The sequence below is a fragment of the Corvus moneduloides genome, chromosome 11 (genome assembly GCF_009650955.1).
Source record: "Corvus moneduloides isolate bCorMon1 chromosome 11, bCorMon1.pri, whole genome shotgun sequence".
NCBI lineage: Eukaryota > Metazoa > Chordata > Aves > Passeriformes > Corvidae > Corvus > Corvus moneduloides.
Genome location: NC_045486.1, coordinates 320,604 through 343,556, shown reverse-complemented (window position 1 = coordinate 343,556; position 22,953 = coordinate 320,604). Strand labels below are relative to the sequence as shown.

At 42.3% G+C, this 22,953-nt stretch overlaps 2 protein-coding genes across 3 annotated transcripts; one reads left to right on the top strand and one right to left on the bottom strand.

The window, feature by feature from the left end:
- Positions 1-6,603: 6,603 nt before the first annotated feature.
- On the top strand, positions 6,604-20,609 carry RBSN (rabenosyn, RAB effector). 2 transcript variants are annotated; one of them, XM_032120725.1, is made up of 12 exons: positions 6,604-6,687; positions 7,001-7,229; positions 8,497-8,640; positions 10,451-10,551; positions 11,184-11,229; positions 11,320-11,481; positions 12,354-12,595; positions 13,404-13,474; positions 15,109-15,195; positions 15,625-15,727; positions 16,165-16,248; positions 17,144-20,609. In XM_032120725.1, exons 2-12 carry the CDS (start codon positions 7,067-7,069, stop codon positions 18,227-18,229), a joined length of 2,289 nt encoding a protein of 762 aa, XP_031976616.1. In that variant the 5' UTR covers positions 6,604-6,687; positions 7,001-7,066; the 3' UTR covers positions 18,230-20,609. The 2 variants fall into 2 exon arrangements, with proteins under 2 accessions (XP_031976616.1, XP_031976618.1); XM_032120727.1 differs by lacking the exon at positions 6,604-6,687 and having other exon boundaries at positions 6,783-7,229; positions 16,165-16,239.
- MRPS25 (mitochondrial ribosomal protein S25) lies at positions 20,584-22,742 on the bottom strand. Its single transcript, XM_032120729.1, has 4 exons — positions 22,532-22,742; positions 22,305-22,411; positions 21,908-21,995; positions 20,584-21,682 (listed from the first exon to the last, which is right to left on the bottom strand). Exons 1-4 carry the CDS (start codon positions 22,663-22,665, stop codon positions 21,490-21,492), a joined length of 522 nt encoding a protein of 173 aa, XP_031976620.1. The 5' UTR covers positions 22,666-22,742; the 3' UTR covers positions 20,584-21,489.
- Positions 22,743-22,953: the final 211 nt, after the last annotated feature.

The following is a 22,953-nucleotide window of genomic DNA, read 5'->3' as shown; positions in this document are numbered from 1 at the left end:
CCTTTAAAAATGTTTCATTTGCATTTTATCAGGGAAAAAAGATTACTCTGAAGGATACCATTTCATATACCATTTTTGGCAACGAATGAATGCTGTTTAAACCCTGGGGAACACTACTTGCTATGAAATGTTCAAAATAAGTGAAAAACATGAATGAAAAAAATTATCAAGTAGGTAAACATGGGTGACAGTAAGGATTACATATTTCAAAAGTTCTTTTTTTTTTTTTAAATAACTCAATGTAGTATTTCAAATTGTCCAGATTTTTTTTTTTAATCAAAAGGACATTTTCTCCCAGTATCTGCATGAAAATTTCATTTCTATTTATTAATTTCTTCCTGTTATCTGCAATGTTGCAGACATACTAAGAGGCCAAGTACACTCTTTCTCCTACAGACATCATTCTCAGAGCACTGACTGCCACTGGGGATTTGACACTTTTGTGATTATGAAGCCTATATAAGCACAAGTTCGAAGTTAAGTATTTGTCAGATTTATCCAGACCCTAAAAGCTTTTTGGCTCTGGAGTTTGGCTAAGGGACTAAGCAGAAAATAGCCAGCTTTTATACTATAATGCTATGCTTCTTTGAATAGTAAGTATAGTGCAATCTCTTAGCAATATGTTTAGTTATAAGAATTTGTTAATTGCACATCTCTCTCATCATCTTATTTTTATTGTATACCTTCCCCTAACTGTCACTTTTTATTAGAACTTAAGAGAATTTAGTATCCATGCAAACATTCACAAGTAACTAGCTTTGCTCTGTCACTCACACTGTGACAACTGCAGAACCAGGCCTTGCAGTCGCACAGTTCCCTGAGGAGGTGCACTACCTGTCTGTCAAGCAGGCTGGGGCTCTTCAATGAGAACAAACCAGCAGCAGACTCGGTACAAAGGTCATGGAAGTCAGTAGAAAAATCTCCTCTGCAGAATCTGAATTAAATCCACAGAGCAAAGCCGTGCAATGGCCCTAATGTGGCAGCAGTCATGCAAAATCTTATTTCCAGCTTTAATTGAGACTAAAACAACCTCGCCAGATGAGTTTTTTGTTGATTCCACTACAGTTTTATATTTCTGGGTATTACCAGTTACTGAGACATAAGGGAGTTTGATTCCTAAAGCACAGATTTTACTTCAAAACGAGCTTTGTTTTTAATGGGAGCAGAAAGTTCATGTGAATCAGCTGTATAGTTAATATTTCCTGCAACTATTTTCAACACCTCTCACTATTACTGTTCTACGCCCCCCCCCACACACTTATGAGCCTTGACCTCTTTGCTGACCCACTGTAATTAGTAAGGGCTGAGTGTTTCCAAGGGACATATGGCGCCAATGAACACGTTTATTACTACTTATAATGGCTCATCAGTTGAAAAAGTTTGAAAAAAGTTTGAAAAAAGTATCATCATCACAGATAAAGTAGAGTCACTGCTTCCCTGGTAACTCACCAGTTAACATCAAAGGGTCTCAGCTGCAAGTTTAAAGCATCACTCAGGACATTGTTATAAATAAAAAATATGATCTAAAGAAGTCAAGTGGAGAATGCAAGAGGGATGAGGCTGTGTGAGGTCTAGATTGTACAGAGACATGACACAAAAAATGAAGACAGCGAAATCCTTTTGATTTTAGGAAAGGGGTATGTGGACTATCAGCATTAGGGTGCAGAAGCCTCTCTCCCCTTCCAGTAAGAACAACATGAACTCCCCACTCCTGCAGGGTAATGAGGAAGGGGTGGACACAGAGACCTTCAACAAAACCAGATGGGAAACTCCTTGAGAAAAATGAATTAATCTACCTGCCTTAAGATTACTTTTAGACCTGTGTAAAGACATTCATGCTTTGTTTCCTTGATGAAACCAATACAGCTTAAAAGTCCTAAGAAGGAAACCAAGGAAAGGACATTTGTCAGGTACCAGACAATTCACCTTGTCTGCTTCCACAAGATGGAAGGAGCACCAGCTGAAGGAGTGTTACTAGATCATAAATTGTATTGGTATGCTAGAGCGGGATACCAGTTTCTGATAGAGATGGGGCATGACAGATACCAATATAATGGAATGATCCCAGCCAAAAGGTGAAAACAGCTCTTGAATGTATTTCAGCCACTGTGGTTTGTACTGATGGCCAGTGAACCAGACAAGACAACAGTATGTCACAGAAGGGTTGAGAGACGGAAGGAACACCTTCCTCACTTACAGCTAACATTCCCTCACATTCTTCCTGTTCATATGCATTGGAAAGAGGGGGAATCTGGACTGAATAAATTGCACAAATACCCCTGCAAAATGGAATAGGGGTAAATGAGGATCCAACATGCCATAGTTAGTTGACATCCTCACTCTGTAATGGATGTAATGAATATGATGCAGCATAGACAATTTAGTAGTTGATTGGTATAAGGAAAACATTAGATTATGACTGGGAAAACTAGGGAAAGTGATCTGAAGAATCTGCTTGAAATATGTTTGCTGATTTAGAGTAATTTTCACAGATAAGCATATGTTTCCACCATAAATTCCCTCTTGATTTTGAAGCTCGTACTGTGTGGGGTGTCTGAAGTTTTGTGAAAAAAGAAGAGGAAGAGGAGAAAAGTCAAGACAGATGAAAAATACAGTAAGAATTTATGAACGGTTCTCTGAGCTAAGGCAGTCAAGACAAAAAGCAAGCTCTTTGAACAAGCAAGTGGTGTTGAACAAGAAAGCAACAACAACAACCCTGCAAAAAAATCATAAATCATTTCCTGTCAAATACCAACTGGTGGGGGTATTCTGCTTATTGCTTTTAGACATGCTGTCTTCAATAAGGGGATTGGTTGTTGCACAAGTCTGTAGACAAAAGAGAAGACAAGAGATGCTAGAAGAGACAGCACCCAAATGTGGTGTACTTGACATTTGAAATGAGCCTTGAACGGAATCCAGGCACTGCGGTGTACAGCTCTTACAGTTAAACCATTAAATTAAATGTAAATGCAAAGGAATTCTGAATCTTCCTATCTCTCTTCCTCATAATTCGCCTACTTTATGTAAGTGCTGCCATTCCATGGCACTCAGGACCAATATGACACTCAGCAGCAATATGACAGATTATTCAGCAGTGTTAAGGGACCAAACAAATTTGAGATGATGACTGGCTTGCAGGTACCGAAGTAGTTAATTGACAAATCAGATAAAAGGGGATCAACAAGTAGTCAGCTGCCACTCTTACAAACCATCAGGCTGTCAGTTTGGATTGATGAGACTGCAAACACAGTAAAAATCATGGGTTTGGCATAGAAATGTAGCTTCTATCCCGTCTACACAGACTAATTAAACAGATTTGTTATGCATCAAAATGTTCAGTATAAGCAACTCGAGTATATTGAATATATGAGCTTTGGTAAACTGAACAGCAATATGAAAATATTTTAGTTCTCCGAACAAAATGAAAAATACAGGAAATTCTGGTTTAGATCCACCTAAACAAACAAACAAAAACATTTTCTCTGATAAATTAAAATCAAAGATCATTAACGTTGTAGGTTTGTGCTAATGTTGAGGTTCATGCTATGCATTTCAGTGTTAAAGAGATTTAAAATGAATTTTTAAAAAATCTATCATTAAATTATAAAATTGAATTTAGGCCAATTTAAAAAACAGCATTAAGTTAAATTAACTGACCATTTAGTTTAGGGAATATTTACAAAGAACATTCTGATTTTCCCAAGAACAGTCTGATTTTTCACTCTGCTTACACTCTACTTACAAAGTCCATATTGAACTCAACGCTGTTAAATTTCAGATATTTTAAACCTTTTTTTCAGTAAGTCATTTTTGTGAAGAACATGCTACTTGAATACCTTGAGAAGTAGACAGGCATAATTTGCATTTACCTCTCCTGTGCTGAGAGCAGATTCCATTGCTAAACATTCTAAATGGCACTGAAGTTATTACAAGAAGTCGGAGGACACAGGTGACCCCAACTGGAACACATTTCTGATAGGGCTGTGCCATGGCTATGGGGCCAACTGTGTCCCCTTCCTCAGCCATACTCCCACTGAAGTTTCTCGGACATCAGTAGCAATGACCAACTTAGCAACAGACCAGGTGCTAAAACTCACAGTTAAGACTTACCACAACACACAAATACATTTTACAACTTATTTACTCACTGTTTGCCAAAGGATCTTGAATGCAGCAGAGGAGGAGTTACCTAACAGATGTGGGGTTTTGTTGGCTGAGCTTTTATATCCCAGTGGCAGGATGGGGCCGTACAGGTCTGACTTTGCTGCTGGAGCAAGTCCTTCTGTGCTACTGCTTGTTTGCATTCATTCACTGTGAGCCATTACTGATACAAATGCAGTCCCCAAGAGCACCTGTAGAATTGCAGAAAGGTTTAATTTGTCCCCAAAACCTCTTCCTATTGCAACTAGCTGGATGAAAACAAATTAACTTTTGAAGCACTGTAAACTGAACTGCTTTAGACTGACCTGAATGTTTTCACTTTGTGAACACTCTTTGTATGGGGAAGTGTGATGAGCCTGACCAAATAACAGCAGCTAAAATATTCTTGTTTACACCAGCACAAACCTAGATCATGCTCAACATCTGTTAAGGGACACAGAAGCTCAAATTTCCCTTTGGGAGCAAACTGTACCATTCCACACATCACTGTATCTGGCATAACTTTGTAATATCAGTTCTCTAATTGTCTCTGAGATGTTCCCAGTAAGTCTAATACTCTCATAAAGACCCAAATCATACTGAGCAGGTGCAGTCACTTCTTGGGGAAGTAGTTCTTCAGGACGGGGTAAAGATCATTTGTATTCAGAAACAGGCAAAAAAGTGGCATTTTCCTTTAAAAATATTGAGTGAAATTTCTTTTCAAGAGTGACTGATACTACACGGTGTTTTATCAGTACTTGAAAAAGATTAATCTGGTGAGACATGTTCTCATATGTGTGGTCAAATGTAGAACATGCAAAGGAGCACAATTAACTGAAGATTCGGTGAAATGTTTGATTTCTCGCACACGTGCCAGCATGCCATCATCCTCCTCGCAACTCACTGCAGGCAGCCCTCACTGCGTGGTTTGTATTCCAAGAGGAGGCCACCAGACTTCAATTGTTCTATTTACCACTTTAATTAGCCTTTAAGACTTTATTTTTGAAAAAGAGCAGTTACTGAAGCTGTGGAGAGACAGGGTTAAGGAAAGAGCTTGCTCTTCTATACAACCTTACACCTGATTCTTACTACTTGGGAACGGCAGGAAAGGATGGACTGCCCGGGTCAACAGGGCTCACAGCTTACAGGCAGGACAAAAACCTTTACAGCTAAAGCCTGTGAAATGCACGGCCGAGGCCCCAACAGGCCATCGGCTGCTCTCAGACGTGCTTGTTGTGCCATCTAGTGACTGCCACGTCTCCCATCCCTTCACCCACCCCTTTTTCTGCCCCTTCCCTGAACATTCGTGACAAATGACGCACATGAAACAGGAACCAGAAAACTGAAATGCCGACAGAAACCTCCCCACGAGCTCTGCACCTACATGGATCTTGCAGTTCTTCTAGAGACACGTGCATTGCTGTAGTGTTCTTTCACTGTTCAGTGAGTTATAACTCACTGCCTCAACAGAGGATAGAAGGGGCAAGGAACAGCAAAGGTGGCACAGGTACGGCTCACCGCCAGGAAACTGCCCAGCTCCAGCAAATCCAGGGGGACGACACCACAGCACGCGAATCCTCTAAGGCACTGAGCCTCAGGCTGGTTCCTCAGGCTGGTTCTCTTCCTCCCCACCCCATCACGATCCGTGCTGAAAAGGTTTTAAAGGACTTAACCTGGAGGGTAGAAGAGCAGGGCACGATGAGTGAAAATCCACCTTTAATGGACAGGACTCAAGTGTAAATAGAACTGCCACGTAAAAAAAATCTCTGCCTCCAAAAGCTTGTAATCCTAACACATGAGGCCGAAGTGTGGTTACACAATCCTATTGCTTCCATTTGATTGGGAGTGTGTGAGATAAGGCATTGCTGCCAGCTGAGACTAAACAAAAGCTGGCATCAGAAAGGGGATACTGAAAAGCCCCTGGCGTTGCTTTACACAGCTCTTTGTCAGGAAGCAAGCAGTGGGATTCCTGGGCTCCGTCTGTGGCTAAGCACGTCACCGGCTGCTCTGGTTTGCAGTTTTGGGACACTTTCTTTAGGAAGACTCGGTAGGCTGGGAAAGGGAACGTTGGGCGTGTTAATATTGGCAACGGTGCTGCTCTTAAGCGTGCTCAGCGATTCGGACACACAGCACAGACCCACCCGTGCTGTGCGAACGGTCCCAGGGCAGCAGGGCGGGAAAGAGCGGGGGCGAGACACGTGTCCCCCACATGACAGCGCCGTCCCGCGCCCGAGAGGACTCTGCCACCGCACCTCTGCGGGCCCGTTACCGGGGCCTACTGCAAGGTGTCTGGACATGGCGAGCGGCCCTGGCCTCAGGAGAGACGACGGCCCCGTTGCGTGTCCTCCGCTGCCGCTCCCAACCTCCATCGATAGCTCTGCGCTGGGCAGCCTCCCCCGCGCGGTGTCGGGCTGGCCCTCCTTGTCCCCGCCCTTTCCTCTCATCGATGGCTCAGCGCTCGCCCCGCCCTCTGCCGCGCTCCGTCGCTCCCGACAGGCGGGACAGGCCGCGGCCGCCCTGCTTTGGAGACACCCACCGGGTGCTGGGGTGAGGCGGGCCCGGCCCTGGGCTTTTCCCAGGCCATCCCTGGGCTCTCGCTGGGCCACGGCCCCTCGGGCAGGCGGGGCAGCCCTCAGCGGCCTCTCCCCCGGCGGGTGGTGCGCCTCCAGCCCCGCCCCTCTCCCTGCTCGCGCGCAGCCGCGGCCCCGCCCCCGAGAGAGGCGCGCGGCCGTTTTCCTGCCCCGGGCCGGGCCGCGGAGGGACGGGGCGGCGGATCCGGGGGGGGAGTCGCGCCCAGCCCGGCCTTTCCCGTCCCCGTCCTGCGCCGCCGGTCGCACGGCGCTGCCCTGGTTCGTTTCAGGCCGTGCCTAAGAACGATGCGGTCCCCGCACCCCGGCAGCCGGTGAGGGCAGCGCGCGCGGCCGCGATGGCGTCGGGCTGCCCAGCGGCCTTCGGGGACCCGGCCGAAGTGCGTGAGGGCTTCCTGTGCCCGCTGTGCCTGAAGGATCTCCAGGCGTTCCGGCAGCTCCAGGCGCACTACGAGGAGCAGCACCCGGGCGAAGACCGGGACGTCAGGGCGCAGCTCCGAAGTAAGGGCGGCCGCGGTGACGCGTTCGGCTTGGCCGTTGGAAATCCCTGCTCGTACTTCGAGTGCTCCCAAATGTCTGACAATAATAAAATATTAATTGAAGGGACTTAAAGGCGAGGCATGCAGTTCCATTCTTCTGCATATCTCTTTGGGCCATAGTATTTACCTTCTCCCGATACTTTCCATAAATTTATTTTAAAGTAGGCGCTAAAGACTCGTCAAATGTCTGATTTTATGCACGATTTTTATTATTGACCTCTTTGGGTTTTTTGTTTTGTTTTTATCTACTTATCTACTTATTTTTATCTTACTTATTCTGTTTACTGTAACCCCGTGAATACCCAAGAATTAGGGTACAGAAGACTGTAGAGAATATGGGGAATCTCTGGTAGTTGCAAGGTTCCAGTTCATTAATTTCTTGTTTTGACAGTAGATAAAACTGTGGTTGCAGTTAAAGTGTAAAGTTAAGAAAGGTTGTTGTTGCAAAAACGTGGAAAAGAATGTGAGTGGTGGAACTGGCAGGAGATGTTAGGAGTGTCCCATATCTGTTATGGATTTCCACCTTTCAATAGTGTTTGGAAAATCCCTTTGAGTTCTGTTTTTACCCCCTTGCATGCACTGTGTTATTTTATATTGAGAGAAAAACGTTTAAAATATGGCAATAATTCTCTGTGTTTCCTGCAAAAGTCTCTCTGGTTTTGTTTTAGTATGCTAGAAATAGTGGCCTAGCAGTCATGAATTTTTTTTTTCTCTTGAGATAGACTTTTGAAATATTAATCAACTTTTTTTTTGTGAAACCCTAGCCCTAACAGTGGGCTATTGAGTATTTGAAAAATTATTTATGTGTACAAGCACACTGAAATTCATAGTTTGTGCAACAAGACAAGGAAAGTGTTGAACATCCTTGAATCTGAAGAAAATAATTGGGAATTAGGAGAATTAAGATAAAACTATATGGTGCCCCTTGCTGTGTGACAGGTCCCATAGTTTAAGACACGTTGCTGTTTTACAGTGAAGTCCCACAATGGAATGTTTTAACCTACTGTTTTGTTCTTAGGACCTCAGGCTACTTTACAACAGACAACAAAGAGCATTTTGTGTCATCTATGGTGCTCTGAACTGCATTTTGGTTCTAAGAATGTTTTGAGGATAAACTTATCCAGGAAAAAACTTTCTGTTAAAGAAGGGGAATATTCTATACTGGCTTCACATGATGAATATTTGGTGACTTGCTGACATGTTAGAAAACTTGGGTTTATCTTTTTCAGATCTAGTCCAGAAGGCCAAAAGAGCAAAGAAGAAATTGCTGAAACAAGAAGATGATGACAGAACTGACTCTGGATCTCAGGAACGATATGAGTCATTCAGCTATGGTGGAATAGATCCATACATGTGGGAGCCCCAGGAAGTAGGTAGGAGAGCTAGAAAGCAATACACAGTGGGGATAACTTTTGAGCTGAATTGAGAAAGTGCTACAGTATTGCTGAAGTGGCTTGGAATTGTGTCTGTGCTGCGCTGGATTCACTAGCAGGGGGTTCTGGTTTGCATATTAACTGTGGGCAGCCTGTCTGCATTGGGTGGGGTGTGGGAAAAACAGAGTTAATGGGGAGAAGAAAAAGCTGTGTATAGAATCAGTACCCAAACTACCCTTCAGGTAGCTGTTTGTCATGTCATTGTGCCTGTGCTGCTGAGATCTGTTTAATCTGTGTTTATCTCTGTGCAACTAGCTTCATTTTGTGACTTTACAAAACAGATAATCCACTAATTAATAGCTAAATTATAGGTATATAAAATCTCCAGCTTTTGGGCTACACTTAAAGTAGCTGTTACTTTGCATGTTTGACAAAAAGATTATCCATTGATAAAACTTTCAGCTTTTTCCTTGGATTTGAGGTGTAGATCACCTCTTATTAAAAGGGGGCTTACTTTAAAAAGAACACGAACCAAAAAAAAACCAAACAACAAACAACCCCCACTCCTCTGAATCTAAATCTAGATGTGTAGGATTTCAAAGATAAGCTGACCGAGCTTGTAATTATAAATATTGCTACTGGCAATGATCTGTTACTATAACAGAAAAACTGTGGTTATTTTGGGAGGAGGAAGCAGCACCATGTCCGGTGGATCCTGGGAGGGTTTCTACTATGGTGCTGACAGACTAGGGCTGAGTCCTTTGGGTCTGGGGGGTCTGAGTTCTGTACATTGCTTTACTTTTGACTTTGTAAGTATTTGAGCAACGATCATAGTGTAAATACTAGCAAACAGTAAATTGAAGGAGAAGGTTTGTGAACATTAGAGAAGTGAGAACTGCTTTCTTGTGAGAGTTGAGAAGATGAATCTTAGGGATTTTGGCATGGGATGGATCAGTGAAAGGGACTGTGTGATGTCTCCAAAGCAGTGGCTTAAATCAGTTACCCAGTGGAACTCTTTCACTCCTATGAATGCATCTTTGGAGATTTTTTTTGTTATTTTATTAGCATGAGGAAGTGAGATTCTTACGTTAGGTAGCATCAAAAAGCAACATCTGATTTTGAGTTCTACCAGCTGGAAGAAAGATTTTGTTGGTTGGTTGGTATGGGGTCTTTTGTTTTTTTGTCTATAACTTTGAATTTTAATACCTCGCCCACCTTACTTGGAAAAGGAGTAATCTTAAACCGTAATCAACTGTGAATTGTACGTTTCTTAAAGAGATGCTGTATTGTTCTATCAATACTTGGTGATCAGTTTTCTGGAAATCTGAACTGTCATCAAGGATTTGATTCAGACCCCTAAAGGTGTAGAGATGATCAGAAGCAGGAAACAAAATTGATGTTGCACAGACCTCCGGTAATCCTTGGACTTGCTTCTTCTCTTTGTTCAACATGTAGCCAGGAAACTAAAGGGAGTTGGTTTTGAGAACACTGCTAGGAGGTAACAGCTTACCAAATGTAACTGACAAATGAAGATGGAGAAAAAAAAATTGTTGGAGATGTTCTCTCTAACATAGTGCTGCTTGTTTTCTGTAGTAGAAGTAAAACACTGTTTATTGGTAGCCTGAAGATTAGGCTTTAACCTGCATGTTTTATTTACAGCAACGCTGTGAAAATGTAGGATTCCAATGTGTCTTTAAAATTGAATTTGAACATAAGAAATAAATGGTGAAGAGACATCTGTCTTTCAAGAGGCATTTAAATCCATACAGAGTACTTGGGTGACGAGGACAGCTTTCTGTTATCTCTGCAGGTGCTATGAGAAGCCGTCTTTCTGAATTCAAGAAACACCGAGCAGCCAGGATTGATCACTATGTAGTTGAAGTCAATAAGTTAATAATCAGGTTAGAAAAGGTAAATTTGGTGCTTTTTAATATTCCAGCCTTCTAAATGTTTCCTAGATTTAAAAAATTATATTTCAGTATGAAGTGTGCCCATTTATCTAGGAGTACACTTTCTAAAGGATACTAAACTATGACTCTCTTTATACATTACCTTGAGTACTGTGCATGGTTTGAGCCTGTGCTGTGGGTATGATTTCTGTTTCTATGCACCATTTTCAAGCTGAATATGCTACTTCCACATGCTTCAAGAACCATCTGTTCTCCTGTTTTATTTTCTCCATCTTTTATTTCACTAAATTACTCACCAATTTTTTTTGTCATTATTCTTCCAGCTTCTCATTCTTCAAAATCTGTCAATGGTACACTTGCATTTTGGCTCAGATGCAGTAATGTTGGCTGCAATAAGGATTATTGCAAAACCAATTTGCTGATTTGTACAGGTTTGACAAGTCATTGTTTAGCACTTGTATGGATATGGAATTAGAAAAAAAGTACAAAAGTTGCATGAGTCTGGTGTAAAACCGGCAGAAACTCCTCGCTCTTAAAAATGCCAGGTTTCTTTTACTTGTTGGGCTGAGTTGTGTTGGGTTTTTTCCTTGCAAAAGTATAATTTTCTTGAATATATTGTTTATCTTCTACCAGCTTACATCGTTTGACAGAGCAAACACTGAGTCAGCTAAAATAAGAGGTTGGTGTGAGCTTACCTGAGATTATTTGCCCCTGTAGTTTAACCAGCTGAAGAATTGAATACTTATGTGGTGTGTATTCCTGCTCACAGCTATAGAGAAGTCTGTTGTGCCCTGGGTCAGTGATCACGATGTTCCATTTTGCCCAGACTGTGGCAGTAAGTTCAGTATCCGAAACCGACGTCACCACTGCCGCCTTTGTGGGTCTATTATGTGCAAGAAGTGCATGGAATTTGTGAATCTTCCTTTGGCAAGTAAGTACTATGGAGTTTATTCTTCATTTTCTTAGTTCGCTTTGAGTGCATCCTGGCTTTTTGTCATTAGAAAAAAATATGCTGGTAATAGTCTGGCTCTGCAGAAAACTTCCGTTCAGTTTCATGCAGACACTTGTCTATGAAACAGAATACAAAGAATGATTTCTCCTTTCTTTGTCTCTGTTCCTTCAGATTTGGAAGTGTTGCATAACACTGAAAAATTTACTAGAAATAATAGTAGTATGAACTCCTGCTGAATACAGCTATTATTTATTCTACTGAGTACCATAACTATGGAGCTGTTAACTTTAGGAACTGCCAAGGTTCTTGACATTTAAAAATACTGTGGATATTTCCAATTTTGTCTGTGTTGTCCAAATGTTGCACCTTGGGACAACAACTTAAGGAAATTCACGTATAGGCCTTTAAGAACTACTTCAAGCCTTTATTTTCCTCATGTGGTACACTGGAGAGGAGACTATTTTCTGTGGACATAAATGACATTAACTTAAACACTTTTGGAGTGTTCAAGCACAATGCCTGGACACCATTATCATACCTGTTCTACACATTGTTTTGTGACTGTGCAGGCTCAAACATGAGAATGCTTCTAGGCATGAGCAAAGTAGGTGATGCTCAGCAGCCTGCTCTCTAGCTAGTTTTAAATACAGCAGGATTTGCAGTGAAGACCCAAATTCCGACTTGCAGTTGTGGTTGTCGTGCAATCCCTGCATGGCTTTCAGCAGACTCTTTCAACCTGGTTTTCTAATACCACCTAAATGTAAAGTTTCTGTTAAAGGGCAGTTTGTTTGTGTTGGTAAAATCTTTTGGCTTCTCCAGTTACTGTAAAATTACCTGTGTATAATTTTTAGGCAAACTCACTAGTGCCAGCAAAGAGGCCTTGGGTTCTCATACTAGCCCGAACTCCTCACCCAACAGTGTCCATGGCTCCCGCCGTGGCAGCATTAGCAGCATAAGCAGCGTGAGCTCTGTTCTGGATGAGAAGGATGATGACCGAATCCGTTGTTGTCAGCACTGCAAAGACACCCTGTTGAAGAGAGAGCAACAGATTGATGAGAAAGAATACACACCAGAAATTGTGAAACTCTATGAGGTAAGTCAAGCTCTGTGCTACAGTGTGTATGTCTGCAGTGGTCACTACTTGACTTTTGGCTTGTTACCTCATGTCTAAGCTCTTAATTTATGACTTAATACTGACTTGTGTTAGAAGAGGCTGTTGGGTGTTTATGCCACGTAACCAAGACATATCTGAAATGTTGGAATCAGTTGCAATATAGTATTTATATCCCGCATTAATTTCAAACATCTTTTTAAAATACATCTTCATTCTCATCTGGAACTAGTAGTTCAGACATGCATCTCTTAAAATTGTGAACTTGTTTAAACCAGTGATACGCTGTGCATTTGATTGGTGGGCTGCACTGCAGCTATGGGACTTGATGTTGTCCCCACTGTTTGTCCTCACACTGATGGCAAATGCTTTCTTTGAACCACCTCTACCAACATGACGTTCAAATGTGCTTTGCAGCTGGTACTGATGATTACCAGGTATCTTTTCAGTAGAGTCCACAAACTACCTGGGTTAGTATTAATGGGAGTTTCTGTTGATGCTCTTGTTGGTGAAAAGATGTAAGGCTAGAAGTTGTCCAAGTCATCCATTCAAACAGCTTCTTGATTCAAAGTCCACCTTGCAGGTCTACAGCAAGTCTTTCTCTGTTCCTGACAACGCCATATGTGTTCTGAAGATAACAGGAGAGTCTTGTCATCCTGAGTAGTTAAAGTGGCTTTCATCATGGTTAACTTTAAATCTGCACAAGCAGCATGAAAAGATGTATGTCAGCATGTTCTTGCATTCATGTTTTAATATAAGTTCTCTTTTTATATATTTTGTTTTAAACAAGAAACTTCGACTCTGCATGGAGAAGGTTGACCAGAAAGCACCAGAATACATAAGGATGGCAGAATCACTAAAGTAAGCCCCATTGCTGGTTATGTTTATGAGTATATGTATTTTTCCTCTAAGTGTGGGAAGTAGTAAGGAAGTGGTGTACTAAGGCTGCAAGAGTGTGTACATTAAAAGAAAAATCAGTGTTTCGTGATCTGTTGTCTTCTGGATGCTCTTCATACAAAGAAGTACTGAATTAATTATTAGTGGTAACATACAGAGAAGTCGTTCGGTTAATTTTTTTAAAGCCACTTCCCAGTGAGGCACTACTATCATATTTTGACACATCATCTTTGCAAAAAAGGAAGTACAAGGCTACAATTCTTGTGTAAATGAGCCTCTTCAAAACAGCTGCAGTAAGCTGTTGCTGTCCTCAGCTGGATGCTCTGGCTTCTGAGGAACGCCAGCAGCAGCAAATCATTAGAACACTTCCTGTCTGTTCTGTGTAAAGCACCTTCACCTAGCACTTGTTCTGAGTGTACCTGGCCTACCCTGTGCTGCACTGAATAAGCAACAGTCTCATATTTCAGTTTTGTGCGTAATTTCTTGCAGTAGTATTCTCTCACTGGGGTAACTTAAGTGTTTCCAACTCTCTCTGTAAGAGGTTGCCAGGTTATACTTTTGGCTTGTACAGTAAGAGAAATACACACATTGGTCTTTGACTAGGAAGCATTTCCTTTTGAAAAGTGAAAGTTAACAAATATTGCTGTACCTGTCCTTTAGATCTAATGGTTGTAGAAAAATTAGTAACAAAATTGCTTTTGCAAAAACACTCCTTGTAATAGGAAGAAAGAAGTACAGAAGGTGAAAAACGTGCTAAGATACTACTGCCTTTTGTCATTAATTCATGAAAGATTGGGTTATGTGACTTGGCAGCTGGAGAAAAGTAAAAATACAAATGTCCTGGATAATGGAAGTAAACGTCAGAAAACAACAGGCTTGTTATTGGCAAAATTAAAGTTTTCTGACTAGTACTGTGTCCTGGAAATTGGAATCCTGTGGGTAGTGAAGTTGCTTTTGAGAAAGTGATTCTTATAATTTATATTTGTGGTACAAAAGGATAGGCAAGCTAAAAACTGGTGAAGAGTTTTCCCCACTAAATCCTAATTTGTTTTATCAATAAAGAGGAGACTCTAGAAAAGTGTCTGTAATTGATTTGTGTCCCTATGTGGACAGTCATGTAATGGCGTCTTAAATAGTACACCTTGTTGAGCCTATTATTTTGCTTTCTTACATGCTAGTGCAGGTGACTGTTGTGCTTTAGTGGTACAGTTAGTTACTCAGAGTTTTTTTCCCACCAAGTTGCCTTGAAAAAAATCTCCACAAAATAGATACATTTGCTAAGCAAGTGTACATTTTAGGTATTACTTGTTGAGTGGCATTTTTGTGTTAGAATACAGTTTCTCCTAGAGTAGTAATAATATAATCATAAATAAAATTATCTTCTATGAAGTGTTCATGTTCACAAAATGATTATAATTTTCCACTTTTGTTACAAAGAAAGGTTTTTTTAAACATGAGCCTGAAATAAAGTCATCCAGCCCTCTAGTGTTAGCAGTTCTTACCACTGCTGAATCTTGGTCATCTTGGGGGAACTTGTAATGTTGTATGTGGTGTTAACTGGATGCATGACTTACAGTAAAGTTCTGTTTATTCCTTAGTGCTGGGGAGACAGCCTACAACCTTGATCATGCTAACGACTTGAGGGTGGAGATTCAAAAAATGTATGAATTTATAGATGCCTTAAGGTAAAAGATCATCTCTCTCCCTTTTACCCCCAGCATGTGTGTATCTCTGTTATGACTTTACTGATTATATGGGTGATCAATTTGTCTGCTCTGTTGTAAAGAGCATTTGAAAAGGTAGATGCTGTTCCTGTACACTACCAATTTCTACTTTCTTCTCCAGCCTTAAAATTCATACATTCCTCTGCAGTAGGAATAACTAAACATAGAGGAAACAAGTAGCAGCACCATTTAGGGGGAAGGAATTATTTGTACAGGGTTTCTTTGTTTTTATAAGGCTGGGAGTGGAAAGTGTTACAAATTGTAATATCCAAAACTGTCTATCTAAAAGAACATCAGAAGTTTTTAATCCAGTATTGTCTCTCTGCTTTTGCTGCATTTTTCCTGATTTTGTTTTAGAACTGATGAGGCTGTATGTTTGCTTTGATTCAGTAAGAAGATTTTGAGTCTAGGCTTGCACGAAGATCCTCAACCTCATCCTAAAACACTACAACTTCAGCGAATGATAAGATACTCAGCTACACTTTTTGTTCAGGTAAATAGAGCATATGCTGTGAGATGAATGTACATTTTAGATAGCGTTCTCTTCTCTGCTAGGCAGCCCTGTGATTTGGAACTATTTTGACAGGAGCCTGAGTTCTATACATTTTCTGCATTTTCTGTAGTTCCCCTAATGACTTATGATAGCCTTAAATAAGCTGTCTTGAACACAGAACTTGCACTCAGAGCAGCACTGGGCCTGGGAAACCTAAGAGATGTGTGAGCCTTGGCTCTTCCCCTTGCTGAGGTGTGGGCCCACCCAGCAGTGCAGCTGTGCCAGCAAAGGTGTGTGCAGACCTGCCGTGGGGACTGCAGTGTAGAAGCATCTTCGATGTGTTTTTGGGGTTTCTGCTGGTAGTATCTCTTCTTCAGGACTTGAAAAATGGGCTGAATACCTGCAAGCAGCACTGTAAACATTTCGATTTTTTCCAGGAAAAACTGCTTGGCCTAATGTCCCTGCCAACCAAGGATCAGTATGAAGAACTGAAGAAGAGAAGACTGCATACGGTAAGACAGGTTAGGATCTGCTACATCTTGTATCAGGCCTTCTCACAGATACAAGCCTGGGAGCTGTGTGGGTATGAGTAGTTGCCTTCAACACTGGATTTCAGTTTGTCATTTTTTCATCCACATTGTCCCATCCCCTTTCCCAGGGATTCATCTAGCTCCTGCTTTGTTCTGCTCAGAACAGAAGTAGGTGGGCATGGAGCAGCTGGACACTTCTAGAAAGCAGCAGGGACTCAGGTGCATGGGCTGTTTCTGCTGCAGTGCGTGCAGAGCAAGCCCTGAAGTGTGTCAGTTTATATTGACTTTGAAATTGTGTTCAGGAATTCACTCACAGAAGTAGAATTTGGAAACTTCTTTCATTAGTGGAAAATGACATATTAGAATAAGGATGCCTCTTCAGGGAGAGAGGGTTTTTTCCTTTAGGAGGGAGGACATCATTAATTATAAACTAAAGCCAACTTCATCTTGAGGTATGAGTTGAGAAATAAGAATCATCCCACTCCAAAAGCCAGTGATACCAGTGACCTTAAACACTGATGTTCTATTACAGCTGTCTGCTGTAGTAATATGTGATATGATTAATGTCCAAATCAATCTAGACCACTTTTTGCACAGCTGCATTAGGCATTTTTTTCCTCTATAAAGAGAACTGTTGCTCCTACTTTCCCTCAAGTTTGTAGAGGCAGATGTCATGGGATTTTCATCAATATAATCACAAACTCATGGGAAGCATTTAAGGAATAGTATGAAAGTAAGAATTTTCTGCAAAGCAACCAAAGCTGCAGCTGATCCCTTTTAGCAACAGCCAGCAATATCTTAAGATCAACTAACTTGTATCTATGGATATTTAGAATGAAATTTTTCAAGCACATGGTGTTTTCTTACTACATGTTTTTTTGTTTAGGTCGCTCTTGAAACACAGGGAAAACAAGAGGAAAAGCAGAAGGGGTTTATCTCCATATCTGCATCTGCAGTTAATGGTGATGAAACTCACATAAAAAAAGGAACAGTCAGAAAATCTGAAGGCTGGTTACCTACATCTAGCATTTCGAGAGAGAGCGAGAGAGCAGACCCACTTCTTCAGCAGATTGACAATATCACATCCTTTATTAAGCAAGCAAAGGCAGCTAATAGGATAGATGAGGTCCATACTTTGCAAGAGAACCTGATGCAGCTTCAGGATGAATATGATCAACAACAAACTCTGAAAGCTATTGAGCTTTCTAAAAAACAGGCAGAAGAGGAGGAGATACAGAGGAAGGAACTTCAGGTCTTTCATGAAAAAGAGTGGGAAAGAGAGCACCATAAATTCATGTCTCAGCATTCAAGGACACGCTCCTTAGACTTCAGGGAAGTCAAACAGCATTTGGCTGCTACGTGGATGAAAGGGGACACAAATTTTGAAACTCCTGCTGTTGAGCAGCTGCCAGCTAAGGAGCCCTTGACCTTCACACTCAAACCCCAGAATGTCCCACAGTGTGACAAAGACCAGGATCAGCCAGCCTGTCTAAATCCCTTTGAGGATGAAACAGATACCCCTCAGGTAGAGGAAGATCCTGCTAACCCGTTTGCCAAAGACACCTCTCCAATGGTTTCTTTCTCTAACACAGCTCAGCAAAGTGGTAAAAAAGAATATAATCCATTTGAAAGTGAGGAGGAGGATGAACAAAGTAATGGAGCACCTGGCAGTACTTCAAACCCCTTTGAAGAGGATGAAAATCCATTTGAAAAGCCTGGGGGCAGTTGGAGTTCAGGGAATCCATTTGAAGAGGGATCCTCTGTCAATCCCTTTGAAGTGGAGGATGGCAGTGAGATCTCTGGAGAGGAGGCTATAGAGGAAGAGCTGCTTCTCCAACAGATAGATAATATTAAAGCTTATATATTTGATGCCAAACATAGTGGACGACTGGATGAGGTGGAGGTACTGACAGAGAACTTAAAGGAACTGAAGCACACATTAGCAAAGCAGAAGGAGAAATCTAACTGCTGAAGCAGCAGCAATAGGGCTGGGTAACAATTCAGTCTGCTGTTAAATATGGGAAGGTAAAGCAGATACTTACAGGCAGGAGTACAGATCACAAGAGGAAATTGGGAGAATCCTGACTTGAAAGCACTTTCATTTAGACATTGCCACTACTACACAGTCTTGAAGAAAGAATCTGAGGAATGCTGCTGGTCTCAAAAGCTTATTGTAAGAAATTTTAAAGTAACTTTTTTACAGCACTTTTAATGCTAACTGGTCTTATTGAATGCTTATTTTGGTCAAAGGGGTTAAGTGCTAATAGGGAACTATGATGTGGAACTGGTTGGAATGTTGGTTTGCCCTCTTTACCGCTTCCTGCTGTAGTGTTAGCCTTTCAAGTGTGGCTTTGACTAAAGAGAGATGAAAACTTTTCTAAAACTCTTTCATCCTCTCCTGACCCAGGGTAGCTGAATGCTAATGGTGTTCTGGGAACATGCTGTTAAAGAGCTGCTGTGATTCGCCAGGGTGCTGAATGTACAGGCTCACAGATCAAGTTTGTGCAATGCTAATAAATACATAAAAGGGATTTTAAGACTGAGAAGAACTTTCTAACTGATCTTAGTTTATGAGTAGCTTTTTAGTGTCTGTATAAAGATTCCCAAGTAAAATTTGGATGCTTCTTTTCATCAGTTCTGGTTTCCCATTTGCTCTGAGCACAGACTTTGGTGTCATAGCATCATGCTGGCTTCAGACCTGCTCATAAGGGAGCAAGTGCTCACTTCCAGGGAAAGAGGCATCAGGCCAGCACCACTTCTAACTATAATATAAAGGGTGAACCTCCAATCGCTAATTACATTATGGAATCTACACCTTCCTTTAAATCATCTGGGTGACAGAATGATCATGTTTGTTGTATTTGTGAGAACACTTTTTTTGTAGCACTCAACACAAAATTTAGTTTATAATGGAAAGCTGAGATGCCACGGAACTGGAATTTTGTGAAAGCTGGGAGAAAAAGTCTGTGGCTGCAGTAGTGCCAAATAGCAATTCTTTCTCATGTTAGATTCCCTCAGTTCTTATGAGAATCAGGCATATCTGTTTTACATAAGGAACTTCAGATTGAAGACCTCCTGTAATCCTGTGGCCTGGGGGATGACCAGGTGACAGCCAGCACCTGTGATGCGGAAGGACCTACAGCTGGGTAAATGCAGGGCTTTTGAGAAAGATGGAATCTTTCTCAAAAGAAAAAAAACTTGCTTTGATTTTTATATTTGAGAGGCACAGGCTCATCATCAGAAATCAATGTTTGCAGTAGTGGTGGTGGTGAGTTAGTCTTAAAGGGTTCTTTATTTAAAGCTGAAATGGAAGAAAATCAGGCAGATCGCACTAACAGTAGTGGCCTTACTCAGAAGTGTGAAGTTCTGTGGAATGGGACATGTGTTTTAATTATGTCTCTGATACTGACATAGCTGTAACCTCAACACTGCATAAGATTTTAGAGACAAATAACTGCTACCTAAAGAGCAGGAGCTCTAGTTCCTAGCTGTGAGTAAGTGGAGGTAGGGACTTGTGGAACTGTTGTTTAAAAAGCCCAAACCACCTATATCCTCACTTAATAGCACTAGTAAGGGGTTGAAGTAACTCAGACCAGCCAGTCAAGGATACCTGATGTTCTGTCTGGTGTACCCCAAATCTGGATTTGAAAGGTGTGCAGAAGAGGTTGGCTTAAGACCATGAAGTTCTTACACTGATGTTTTATCAGAGCTGATCGAATCCCCGAGTGTTATTTTGCACCAAGAAAGAACAGAGGATTCTGAAAGGTCTTGAACAGAACATAGGTGCCTGGCACCAGATTCATGAAGGCAGCAAAAACTGTTGATAGCTAAACAGAATCCCTGGAATTGTTTAAGAGAGATAGTGTAAGGCAGTTATTTAGGACAGACTTGGTTGCTAGTCAGGAGGATTGCTTCCTGCACTCTAACCTAATGCTGTTTTAGGTATCAACATGAAAAAATGTTTCAGTGGCTTCAGCTTTCAAATTAAATGTGTTTTTTTCCTTGTTGCAACTATCCTGCCTTGTTTATATTTTCTGGCTAATACACTAATAACTATTCTTATTGTATATGTAATACATTATTTTTACAAGCAGGTAACAGACTAGCATACCTCATGATCTTTGTCAGTGTTAAATGTGATAGAGTAGACAGCTAATACTAAAGTCATCTCAAAAGTGAAGAACTTCGCTGGTATAGGGAGTGCTGTGAGGCTTGCAAGGCACAAGGGAATGAAGATGTCTTAAGCATAAAGCTCAATAACTAATTAGCATTGACTTTTGTTACAACTGCATGCACTACTCTGTATGAAAACTTTGTAAAAAGAGATGAAATAAAACAACATGTTTATTTTGTGTTGTGTTTGTCCTTAACAATTTGTACAGGATGCTTCAATCAGTGTGAAATTTTGTATTCAACCATGAGTTCAGAAATGCTGCACTACAGTTCTACAGTAACTGGCATGGATAAGCCTGACATAAAGGTCTGTACAATGGAGTACAGTCTATCATGTTTATACATATTACAGGTGTGGTGTAAGTGTTTGGTGATGCAGAAGCTGTGATGATTTAGAAGGGTTTTTTTTGATAATTGTAAAACTTATCTTTCATATACCAGTTTGCCCATTCTCCGTTCCTGACTGGGTCAGTGTTTCTCAGAGCTGCAGTATCAGCTGCAAAAGTTGTATCTTGCTGGAAATGAAGACTCTGAACTGTTTCTGATTCATAACTACATAAATTAAGAAAATTCAATATTTGATTTGAGATTGGAGTTACATTATCATTTGGCTGTCTTCAGTTAGTACAAGAGGGACTTTTGCACCACTTTCTATAAATTATGGAATTCTGTGCTGCTTCCAAGATTTAACTTTCTAGTCTAGCCTCTCTGTCCCAAAGAAAACATGATACTGGTTTTGCCATAATTGTCTATGTCCAGGCACGAACAGGAAGTAAGACTCTAGTAATTTTGTTTTCCAGTGTTGACTGCAATACTTAGTAGAACCCCAGCTTTTTTGGTGCCAGTTTCGACTTTTATTCATTTTTCACTTAAATATTTATTGTAATAATACAAACAATTCAAATGTAGCTGTAAGAAGGTTTATGAGGCAGAGTTGTCTGTACTGAACGAACTTGCTTGTTCCTCTTCCCACTAACTGTTAGCTCTTGTCTCTCACTGAAGCACCTTCATTGTCCAGCCCTGAGGAAAAACAGCTGCATGACTTGAGATCTTGAGATGTCAGGCTGCTGATTCATTGTTCATAGCAGCTTTGTATTTTCCCCTCATGTCTTTGGGCAATGGTGCAAAAGCAGGGCAGGGAACTTGGCCTTCAATCTCACACATGCATTCTCGCAGATGATACTTCTTGGGCCCGAAGGTTGCTGGATGTGATAGTTTTTTCCTTTCTCTTTCTTCTTTTTCAAGTGTTCCTCTAGAAAAGAGATCGGTTTGTTACTCTCAGAAGTCTCAACTGCAATACTTCCTCTCCCTTCCATAGACCCAGGTTATCAGAAAGATGGATTTACAGTCCCCAGCTTGTGGACTTCCCCATGCTTGTGTCAATTTTGTTTGGGAAAAGTGGTATTTCCTTCTGTATTCCACAAAAGTTTGTATTATGTATGGTAGATGGTATGTTAGCTTACTACATGTTACTTACTTGCTTTTCCCCAGGATTTTTTTAACATGCTCTGTTATCTCTTTGTTGGTTTTATCTTCCACATCAACCAAAACTTGTTCTCCATTGTCTGTCAAGAAAAATTCATAATAATGTATCAGGTGCTACCACTTCCCCCCCTGCGTGCCGTTTAGAGAGGCTTTAAACGCATACAAATGAACAATCTGCTTCCCTGCTGCAGTTAATGTTTAATGCAATGTTTTAAGTGCAAAAGCAAAACCTCCATGAAGGTGGTTCTAGGGGAGCTGCTAACGGCTAAAGCCCTGTTCCTTTCAAGCAGGGGCTTTGCGCGCTGCAGCCGAGGCAGGGCCGAGGGAGAACGGCACAAGCGCGGCGCGGCCACGGCTCTGCAGCTCCGGCGGCCCCCGGCGGGACCTACCCAGGTAGAACCGCAGGAAGGGCGAGGGAGTCATGTTCCTGAACAGCATGATCTGCACCCAAGGGTTCTTGTACTGGATCTGGGGGATGTTGAAAAACACGAACTTTCTGGAAAGAAAGAGAAAAGCACGCAAGGACTGGCGCGTTGTCTCTGCGGAGGGCGCGGCCCGCGCAAGCCCTGGTGTCTTTGCAGGGGCAGCCCACGCTCCCGCCTCGCCCCGCACTCACCTCGCGCCTTCGCTCAGCTCTCCCGCCGTGTTGTAGTTCACGGTCATAACCTTCACTGAGCTCTTGAACACCACGTCGCCCTGGCTGAGGTACTGCAGGGTCCGGCGCACCGGGAAGCGGCCCTTCATCGGCATCGCGGCGGCTGCCGGAAAGGGCGGCGGCGCTCCCGCGCGCCCCCTGGCGGAAGCTCTGCCGCGCCGCACCGGGCCCGCCGCCGGCGCCAGGGGGGCGGGGCCAGGGGCGGTGCCGGGGGCGGTGCCGGGGGCGGGCGGGGCCAGGGGCGGGGCCAGGGGGGCGGTGCCAGGGGGCGGTGCCAGGGGGGCGGTGCCAGGGGCGCGGGGCCAGGGGGGCGGGGCCAGGGGGGCGGTGCCAGGGGGGCGGTGCCGGGGGGGCGGTGCCAGGGGGGCGGTGCCAGGGGGGCG

Excerpts from the sequence above, each read along its gene's own strand:
- MRPS25 (XM_032120729.1), bottom strand. The coding sequence starts at position 22,665 with ATGCCGATGAAGGGCCGCTTCCCGGTGCGCCGGACCCTGCAGTACCTC. Across the intron at positions 22,412-22,531 it reads GAGCTGAGCGAAGGCGCGAG|AAAGTTCGTGTTTTTCAACA; the intron begins GTGAGTGCGGGG and ends CTTTCTTTCCAG. Across the intron at positions 21,996-22,304 it reads CTTCCTGCGGTTCTACCTGG|ACAATGGAGAACAAGTTTTG; the intron begins GTAGGTCCCGCC and ends TTTTCTTGACAG.
- RBSN (XM_032120725.1), top strand. The coding sequence starts at position 7,067 with ATGGCGTCGGGCTGCCCAGCGGCCTTCGGGGACCCGGCCGAAGTGCGT. Across the intron at positions 7,230-8,496 it reads CGTCAGGGCGCAGCTCCGAA|ATCTAGTCCAGAAGGCCAAA; the intron begins GTAAGGGCGGCC and ends TATCTTTTTCAG. Across the intron at positions 11,482-12,353 it reads TGTGAATCTTCCTTTGGCAA|GCAAACTCACTAGTGCCAGC; the intron begins GTAAGTACTATG and ends TATAATTTTTAG.